The sequence below is a fragment of the Balaenoptera acutorostrata genome, chromosome 10 (genome assembly GCF_949987535.1).
Source record: "Balaenoptera acutorostrata chromosome 10, mBalAcu1.1, whole genome shotgun sequence".
Lineage (NCBI taxonomy): Eukaryota > Metazoa > Chordata > Mammalia > Artiodactyla > Balaenopteridae > Balaenoptera > Balaenoptera acutorostrata.
The window spans coordinates 75,844,569-75,854,249 of NC_080073.1; the positions used below are offsets into that span (position 1 = coordinate 75,844,569).

Consider the following 9,681-nt stretch of genomic DNA (forward strand, 5'->3'; position numbering starts at 1 on the left):
GAGTCTTACCCATTGGACCACTGGGGAATTCCCTTAATACCTGTTTATTGAATGGATGCATTCAGGAATGAATGAATGGCAGTTTCCTTTCTGCCCCTAAGCGGGACAGGGAAAAGCACTGTGGGTGGATGGCATGAAGGGACAGGTGACCTGCAGGCACTCAGCCTGGCCTGTGGCCTGTGACTTTGCCTCCTACACCCACAGAAGAAAGTCAGAGCCTTAGAGATTGTCCAGTCAACTTTCTCACTGCCCAAATGAGGAAACTAAGGCTCAGAGAGGGGAAGGCACTTGCCCAAGGTCACACAGCTAATGAGAGAGCCAGGATTAAGAATCTGTACTCAGGTTTCCTGATCTCCAGCCTAGGGCTATGTACACACTTCATTGCTTCTCTGGGGCTGTTGTCCTAGGGTAGGAAGATGATTCAGTGAAGGCTGGTTTCAATGTCCCCTCTTCTGCCCTGTGTTAGTCCTTTCTCACATCTAGCTCTAATCCTTTCCTTTTCACCCTATCCCATCCTTGTTCAGATGGGTCTGGCCTCTTAAGTCTGGCTCCTGCCTTAACCCTTTACCATCCAAATGGGAATAAGGCTCTTCCCTAGGGTTCCAAGACTCAATTTCCTTTCCCCACTCTCAGCCCCGGGAACTTGCGGCAACCAAAGATGGGGAGGGATGTTGGTTGAACCGCTGGCGCCCCCTCCACAAATTGACCGAGAGGAGTTTCGCCTTACATCTTCCTGGGATGGTGCGGGTGCGTGTGGTGAGCAGGGCTGGGAGTGGGGAAGGGGTGCGGGGAGCCCCTGTTGCTTTTCCCCTTTGGGGTGGCCATTAGGTAGGCTTGGGGAAGGCGGAGTTTGGGGGGCCGGGGGCGGGGCTCCTGCGCTGGGAGGAAGAGGGGGGGCGCGCTGGCTCCAGCTCGGCTCAGACAAAAGGCAGCGGCGGGAGCGGGCGGGAGGCGGAGCGGCGCCGCGAGGGCCTCAAGGTGACACCCACCCCCGGCCCCGGCCCCCCCGGCCCGGCCCCCCAGCCCGCCTCCCCATCCCCATCCCCCAGCCCCTTACCCGTGGTGCCCTTTCCAGGCCCCCCTCCCCCCGGCGGGGGGTGGGGAGCAGCGAGGGCCCCGCCCCCTCCCGCCCCTTCCCCAGAGCCGGCACAGGATGCCCCCGGCCCCCGGCAGCCCCCCGGGAGGCCCTGAGCTCGAAGCGCCCCCTCTACGCCATGTCCCCCCCTGGCTCGGCCGCGGGAGAGAGCGGCGGCGGCGGCGGCGGCGGCGGCGGCGGCCCCGGGGTCCCGGAGGAGCCCACGGCGGCGGCAGCGGCGGACGAGGGCCCCGCCCGAGAGGAGGTGAGAGCCGGCGGCGCCCCTTCCCCGGGCACGGCCGCAGCCTGGCCCCCATCCCCCGCCGCGCGCGGCCCCCGCCGGTTCCGCCGCAGCGCGGCCGGCGCCCCGCACCCCGAGCCGGCCGCCGCAGCCGCAGTCCCGCCTTCGCTGCCCCAACCCGGCGGCTGGAGCTGTCCGCGGTGGCAGGGAAGGGGCCGCGCCGGGGGCGGGGCTCGGGGGTCCCGGGCAGGGGGAGGGGCCTAGGGGCGGAGCCTCGCGGATCCCGGGCTGGTGGGGGTGGGGATGGTGCCCGGGATCCCATCTCGCGGAGGGGATGCTATCTTTAAGGCCAGGCAGGGTGACTTGTAGGAGCTGCGGAGGCAGGAGAGCACCTGCCAGTTCCACGGGGGAAATGATAGTGTTAACGTGAGTTGGGGTCCTAAAAAGGTCGAATGTGTGCAGAGGCGATCCCCCCTGGAGTCACTGGGAGTGTGTGCGTGGGGGATGTGCGCCTCTCTCTCCCCATATCCATGCAGGACCCCTCCAGGGGGCCCTGAGCCCAGGAATCCTTCCCAGTTTTGGTACCCAGCACATCCCTCGTTGGGGGTCCTACTCTTCAGTCCTCTGAACCTGGAGACAAAAGAAATGGAGGAAAGTACCAGCGGCTCCTCCATCTCCCATGCACACTCGTGCACACGTTGCACACGGCGCTGGGGCAGAAGCACACAGGCAGGACCCGCAGGCAGAGCCCCTTCCACACGCCCTCTCACTGGGACAAGTGCACACTCAGGCACACCAAGGGGCATATATGCTCCCCTCGCAGGACAAGGCTCCCTGAAAGGCACATGTACCCTAATCTTGTTTGCATATGCTGAGTACTATTTCCCAGCCCACCTACCTATCTGTACTTCCAGATCTTTCCTCGGATTTCACACCGGGTCCAGGGCCTGCTGTCTGTTACTGTGCCCTTCCTCTCCACCTTTCTCTCCCTTCCCTTGGCTAGCCTCCAGGTCCGGCCTGGGAAATTGAAAGAATAAGTCAGGATCTCAGCAGGAGGGCGTGTGGAGGGTTCCTAAAGCTAGACAGTGGGGGGAGGAGAGGGAAAGCCCAGGCTGCCAACAGAAATCCTACTCAGTACTCATCATTGAGCGGCTGTGGGTGCCAGCACCCAGGATGCAAAGGGAATGAGGCCCTGCCCTCAGGAGCACCCAGTCTAGTGGAGGAACCACACATGGAAACAACTCACCGGGACAACTGTGGGCTAGAACGTGATAAGTGCTTTAACAGGCCCCCGTACCAAAAATCGTTTTCTCTTGACAAATGGCTGGGCTGTGAACATCTCCCTCCCTGCCCCGCAACCCCCATCCCACATCCCCTCTCCCCAGCCACATGCCTCTGCCCTTCTGGATATATCCTCCTGGACCACTTGCTGCTCAGGGACACAAACCCCCCTGCCTTTTATCTTAGAACAGGGGTAGATGTTAGGGAGACTCACAGGGGACCTGGGGTCCAGAGTATGGGGAAAGAGACAGGGCTTGGGGTTTCCTGGGAGGTATGAGGCTAATTGTCTGTGAGGGACAGGGAGGTGGATGGGTCAGAGGAAGTGGCTCCTCCTAGGTTCTGGAAGAAGGGAGGGCCCCACCTGTGAAGTGGGAAGGTGATGTCAGTGGGCCCCTCTCCCCTTTCCTGGAATACCTGGAAGGGGTCCGGGCTGGGGACCTGCCTTCTCTGATGCCTATCTGTCCTCCCTGTCTTCCCTGTGCACACCTTCTCCTGTTTCATTGCCATCTCCGTGTCTGTCTTTGGACTCTGTTTCTCTGGGTGCCATCCTATCCATCTGTGTCTTCTCTGCCACCTGGGCCTTCTCCCTCCATCTCTGGCTCTGACCCCTCTGCCTCTGCACTTCCCTATATTGGCATTCCGTCCCTCTTTCCTGTCCTCATGTCTCACTCTGGGTTACTTCTGTGTTTATCTCTGGCCCTGGCCTCCCATCTTGGTCTGACTCTTCTCTTCACATTCCTGTCTGTCTCTGCCTGTCATCTCCGGTGTCGGCCTCTGGCCCGCCATCCATCTCTGTGCTGGGCCTTGCCACTCCGTCTCACTCCCCACTCATCTTGGCCCCTTTGCCTGCCCATCTGAGCAGCAGCGTCCCATCCAGCCCTCTTTCACCAAGTCCCTCTGCCGTGAGTCCCACTGGAAGTGCCTGCTGCTCTCGCTGCTCATGTACGGCTGCCTGGGGGCCGTGGCCTGGTGCCACGTCACCACGGTGACCCGCCTCACCTTCAGCAGCGCCTACCAGGGCAACAGCCTCATGTACCACGACAGCCCCTGCTCCAACGGCTATGTCTACATCCCCCTGGCCTTCCTGCTCATGCTGTACGCTGTCTACCTGGTGGAGTGCTGGCATTGCCAAGCCCGCCACGAGCTGCAGCACCGCGTGGATGTGAGCAGCGTGCGGGAGCGCGTTGGCCGCATGCAGCAGGCCACGCCCTGTATCTGGTGGAAGGCCATCAGCTACCACTATGTCCGCCGCACCCGCCAGGTCACCCGATACCGCAATGGAGACGCCTACACCACCACCCAGGTGAGGAGGTGGAGGAGAGCACAGGCCAGTCCAGATGGGAGGGGGCGCTGGGACCCTGCCCGACTGTCCTCAGGGGGAGGAGCACAGACAGCAGTGAGCTCTTGTGGGCACTGCAACAGGAGGACAATCACACCCACCATAATTATAACAGCAAACACTTACTAGCAGCCAGGGTCTGCTGTAACTACTTTACAAATATCAAATTATTTATTTAACCCTCATGATAACCCTATGAGGTAGGTAACTATTACCCCCATTTTACAGATGAGGAAACTGAGGCTTGGAGAGGTTCAGTAACTTACCTAAGGTCAAACAGCTAGTGTATGGTGGAGCTGGGATTTGAACCCCGGCAGCCTGGCTCCAGGGTCTGTATGGTTTAGTGCTTAATGGTTGGAGGTGTTTCACATGCACAGCCTCACAGGCTGATCAGTGAGGTGCCTGCTACCGAGTTCTCTTTCACAGGTAAAGAGACCTGAGCTCAGTGACTTGCCCAAGTTCTGCAGCTTCTAAGTGGTAGTGCTAGACTCAAACCCAGGGCTGTGGATCCCAAGTGTGAGGCTCCCAGAGGTGCGAGTCAGCTGGCAAAAAGGTGGAGGTAGGCCTGGGAGGCACAGAGGGGGTGTCAAGCAGCACTCCGTATACCTGCTGGGATTAGGCATATTAGAGCCCTGGTGGAAGAGGAGATTTTCCCAGATAAGGGGGACCTCTCCACTGTCTCAGTATTGGGCTGGGTAAACAAAGCTTGGGCCCTGTGAGGATCAGGAAGGAGGCCGGGTACTAGCTAAGGTGGCAGCAGGGAGACCAGAGACAAAGGGGGTCCACAGGGAGCTCCTCTGGGGGGCCCATTTGGAAACACACTTGTAAAAGGGAAGATGGGTAGGCTGTTTGGGGTGATGAGGAGGCAGCGTGGGACAAAGGATGCAGTGGCAAAAGGATCAGGCAAGCCAGAGGGACAATTCAGGGCCTGGGACTGACCCCTAGACGGAGCAGGGCTTAGTTAAAATGAGAAGGCACATAAGTAGGGATGAGTTCCTAGCCCCGCCCTCATCTCTAACTCACTGATGAAGCTGAGGGCCTCAATGTCTCTATAAACCCAATGATAAGATCTTACCTGGCTCCAACCGAGAGCTAAACCAGGACAGGCTGAGGGTTTGATCAGGCGCCAAGAGCAGTGATGGGGCGGAGGAGGGTAAGCGGACAGAAGAGACTCCCGCCGCCTTCTCCGGCGCCACAGGTCTACCATGAGCGCGTCAACACGCACGTGGCCGAGGCCGAGTTCGACTACGAGCGCTGTGGCGTCCGCGACGTGTCCAAGGCGCTGGTGGGGCTGGAGGGCGCGCCGGCCACGCGGCTGCGCTTCACCAAGTGCTTCAGCTTCGCCAGCGTGGAGGCCGAGAACGCGTACCTGTGCCAGCGCGCGCGCTTCTTCGCCGAGAACGAGGGCCTGGATGACTACATGGAGGCGCGCGAGGGCATGCACCTCAAGAACGTGGACTTCCGCGAATTCATGGTGGCCTTCCCCGACCCGGCCAGGCCGCCCTGGTACGCCTGCTCGTCCGCCTTCTGGGCTGCGGCGCTGCTCACGCTGTCGTGGCCGCTGCGCGTGCTGGCCGAGTACCGCACGGCCTACGCGCACTACCACGTGGAGAAGCTTTTCGGCATGGAGGGCCCGAGCTCGGCCGGCGGCAGCGCGGGCGGCGGCCTCAGCCCCAGCGACGAGCTGCTGCCCCCGCTCATGCACCGCCTGCCGCGGGTCAACACGGTGGACAGCACGGAGCTCGAGTGGCACATCCGCTCCAACCAGCAGCTGGTGCCCAGCTACTCGGAGGCGGTGCTCATGGACCTGGCGGGGCTGGGCGCGCGCTGTGCTGGGGGCGCGGCGGGCGGCTACGCGCCTACGTGCCGCTACGGTGGGGTGGGTGGCCCAGGCGCAGCGGGCCTGGCCCCGTACCGGCGCAGCTGCGAGCACTGCCAGCGCGCCGTCAGCAGCTCGTCCATCTTCTCGCGCAGCGCTCTGAGCATCTGCGCCAGCCCTCGGGGCGGACTGGGGCCCGGCGGCGGGGCGGGCTGCGGGGGCAGCCGCTTCTCCCTAGGCCGCCTCTACGGCTCCCGGCGCAGCTGCCTGTGGCGCAGCCGGAGCGGGAGTGTCAACGAGGCGAGCTGCCCCACCGAGCAGACGCGGCTGTCCAGCCAGGCCAGCATGGGGGACGACGAGGACGACGAAGAGGAGGAGGAGGCCGGGCCGCCGCCGCCCTACCACGACGCCCTCTACTTCCCGGTGCTCATCGTACACCGGCAGGAGGGATGTCTGGGCCACGGCCACCGGCCGCTGCACCGCCACGGCTCCTGCGTAGAGACCTCACTGTGACCCCGGGGCCCTGGACCGGCCCGCCGGCCTCCTCCCTGCCCCTTGCCGGATGGTGCTCCCTGCGTGTAGCAGGGGGAGTCAAGAATGTGGCCGAGGCTGTGCTGGGCACGGTGCGGGTGGGGTGGAGGGAGGCGAGGGGGCAAGAGAAAGACCCCGAAGGGGCCGATTCGAGCACCCCCCTCCCCCCGCCTTTCCTGTACATAAAGAGACAGCTGTGGGGAGGGGAGAGAATCCCACCCCGGCAGAGTCGTCTCTTCCAGTCCCGCCCCTGAGTTCCTAGGGGGACACCTCCACTTCCCACACGCACACTCAGAATTTCCAGTCCCGCCTTTCAACGGATCTAATGACTGTTATGTGGCGACTGTGCCGTGGGACCCGCGTTGGGCCTCGCCTCAAGGGAGAGGCCCTCGCTATGCAGCTGGGGAGGTTTACAGGCCAGGGGAAGGGCAATTGGGGCTTTCCTTCCTCCGCAGCCTGGCCCCACTGGGGCCTCTCTCTACCGCGGGGGGCAGTGGTTTGGAGAACAGCAGGGCTGGCTTCCATCCAAGCTAATGAATTCATTGGGTCTGAGGCCGGGGCAGGTGTCAGCTGCGATACTCCATCTCAAAGCCTCAAAGCCGTGTAAATGTTGCTCTCCTCTTCTTGGCGCTGGCCCCGAAGATCCAAAGATCGGGGTTTCCTTTCTGCCACTCCCTCTGCTGTTGTTTATCTCACTGGGCCCTGGGAGGCTGGGTCCTGGGGGGGGACTGTACTCACCACGCCGATTTCACACCTCTCCCTCCCCTCCTCCTCCCTGGCTCTGAAGAGCTGTTGCCAGGGGTGAGGGGCAAGGCAGACTGTGGAGGGCAGTGCACCTCAGTCCTTTAAACTGCAGCCTCAGCCTCCTCACCTGGGTTCTGGGAGGGCACTCCCTTCAGAGAGGGTGGGAGACCACCCAGGCAGCATTCCTTCAAGCTGACCAAGGTGAATTACTAAGTGGGGAGAGCAGGAGACAGGCCTGGGTGACAAGGGGGAACTCAGGAAGCTAGTGGGAGTCAAAGAGGAGAGGGTCGTGAAAAGACCCCCCAAAGGTCGGGGTGTCTGTGGGGGACGGCCCTTGCCTCCCCTGAACTTGTGGGGAGGAGTGGAGAGTGGTCTTCTGCAAGCAGAGCCTCTGCAGGGCTGAGGACCTTGTCACGAGCCCCAGCTGGAGAAAGACTCATTTCCAGCGGCAGGGTCAGAGGCAGGAATTCTCTAACTCTTGCCCGACCCCTCTGTCCTCCCCTAGCCCATTAGCTGAAGCCCTGCTGTGTGTCCCAGGGTCTTCAAAGGGGCAAACTGCCACCACCCCAGGGCGCTGGCCCTGTGTCCTGTTCCCTCACTACTCCTACCCTGATGTGCTTCCGTGTGCATGTCTGTGTACAAACCCCCTGCCCTCCCAAATCCCCTGGCTAATGTTTTCCCAGCTGACATAGTGCCCGGGGATTGAGCTCACATTTCTAGCTGGAGAGGAAAACCCTCAGGCCTCTGACATGTCTCACCCCTGATGCTTCTCATGTCACCTGAGCCATCAGAGCTGCTCCTTTTCCTCCTCCAGCCTCTCCCCTCTTCCTCCAGCCTAGCCAGGCCTGCACCCCACAAGGGCATGGCCTCCACCTATGCAACATCTCCTCTGGCTCCCCTAACCTCCTTTCCTGGGGGACTGGGGGGCACAGATAGTGGGGACACCACGGCCTGTGGCCCATCAGGGTTGAGCCTAACTTTCAGGTGGAGATGGCTGAGTGGGAAGAGAGAGGAGGCCGGAGAAGAGGAGGCTTGGGGAGGAGGGAACAGCTGCCCACTAGGTTTCCCTGGGCAGCAGTGCCACCTACCCGCCAGCACTGTGCTCTCCAGGGGCCTGGGGGTTGGAGCACCCCTTTCCTCTGAACGGACATCTTCAAGGTACAGGTGGTGAGCTGTGGCCTCAGGACCCAGTTCTTGGCCAGCTGGCACCCGGATGTCACGCCCTTGTGTGGGGCACCCTGGCCACCTCATGGCTCCAAGGAGGGAGGAACTCAGCTCTTCCTGCCTCAGGCCCATTCCTGAGACAGAACCTGAGCTGGGAAGAGGGGGAAAGGGGAGGGGCTGTTATTATTTTTGCCTGTATTGACCATTTCTGCCTAGGTCTTCTCACACAGACAGCCTCACACCTCCCACATATGCACAGACTTAGAGAGAAACCAATTCTTTGGTCTGTTTTCTTGGTAGGTTTATTGACTGCCAGGGAAAACAAAACCAGAAAATTAACTAATCTCTAAAATTAAACTTTACACTGAATGTTCTTGTTTCTCTAATTAGACCCTCTGCTAGCAGCTGTGGCTATGTACACTCACACACTCACACACACCCTCACACCTACACGTTTGCACTCGGAACTGTCAGAGGGTGTCAGGCACAGACAGACTCAAGGTTGCCCAGACAGGCACACACGTGCGGTCACTCCCAAGCCCCCTTTGGTGCTCTGCTTGTTGGAAGGAGTCCCTGGAAAGCGCCCCAAGGCTGTGGGTGCAGTCCATGACACACCCTTTGGAAACACAGGGCTGGAGGTTCAGCCCGAGGAGGATGGGAGATGGGGCTCAGCCTGAATCCATCGTCAGGCCCTCTTGTGGCCCTGTGGGTAGATGTGGTTCCCGTGGGTGTGGCCCCAAGGCGGGCGGCCACAGAGTGACGGGGACTCATGGAGGATGCCTGGAAGGTTTCATGTGTCCTGGGGACAAGGGCTTGTGGGGTGGGCTGGGCCTGGCTGGGGAGAAGACAGGTCTCTGTCAACTGGGTGCATCACACTGTGGCCTTTCTGTCGTGGATTTCCAAGCGCAAAGATTGTATACATCAAACTGGTGGATAATAAAGTTGCAGATGACTCACTGACTTCCCTTCCCAGTGTCGCACCTCTCTCGCCATCTCCCCGTCCATGAGCAGCAATCTGGGGAGGCCGATGGGTCTGAGCCCCTCCTGTCACCTCTGTTTCCCCCTTCCCAGGTTGGGGGGAATGGATTAGGGATGGCGTGGCTTGCAGAACTGGATGACTTAAGTGGAGTTAAGTAAGAGGGAGGTGGCATCCGCAGGGGTGATGGTGGAAGAGCCAGGCAAAGCTATGCTGTAGCCTGGGGGGGTGGTGGTGGAGAGAGAGTGAGTGTGTTTGAAGGTCAAGAGGTCAAGGATCTGTTTGGTAGAGAGAAAAATGGTGGGGAGGAGGGTGGTCAGGGAGATGTGTGACCCCCGTGGGAGAGTCTGGGCAGGCACAGTCCCTTAGAGTCTGCTTTGCCTTCCCTATTCCTGGGAGAAGTCAGTCATTTCAGTGAGTCCGGTAATATCCTCTCCCTGGGTACCAGGGCTAAGTCCCATTTCCTACCCCTATCCCAGGCCCCTTCCTCTCCTCACATCTTTATCTGCAC

At 60.8% G+C, this 9,681-nt stretch overlaps 1 protein-coding gene across 1 annotated transcript; it reads left to right on the forward strand.

The window, feature by feature from the left end:
* The first annotated feature begins 1,121 nt into the window (after window positions 1–1,121).
* Window positions 1,122–9,517, forward strand: TMEM151B (transmembrane protein 151B). The gene is made up of 3 exons (XM_057554043.1): window positions 1,122–1,340; window positions 3,460–3,900; window positions 5,135–9,517. The coding sequence occupies exons 1-3, from the start codon at window positions 1,215–1,217 to the stop codon at window positions 6,266–6,268; spliced, it is 1,701 nt and encodes a 566-aa protein (XP_057410026.1). The 5' UTR covers window positions 1,122–1,214; the 3' UTR covers window positions 6,269–9,517.
* The last annotated feature ends 164 nt before the right edge of the window (window positions 9,518–9,681 follow it).

Excerpts from the sequence above, each read along its gene's own strand:
- TMEM151B (XM_057554043.1), top strand. The coding sequence starts at position 1,215 with ATGTCCCCCCCTGGCTCGGCCGCGGGAGAGAGCGGCGGCGGCGGCGGC. Across the intron at positions 1,341-3,459 it reads AGGGCCCCGCCCGAGAGGAG|CAGCGTCCCATCCAGCCCTC; the intron begins GTGAGAGCCGGC and ends CCATCTGAGCAG. Across the intron at positions 3,901-5,134 it reads ACGCCTACACCACCACCCAG|GTCTACCATGAGCGCGTCAA; the intron begins GTGAGGAGGTGG and ends CCGGCGCCACAG.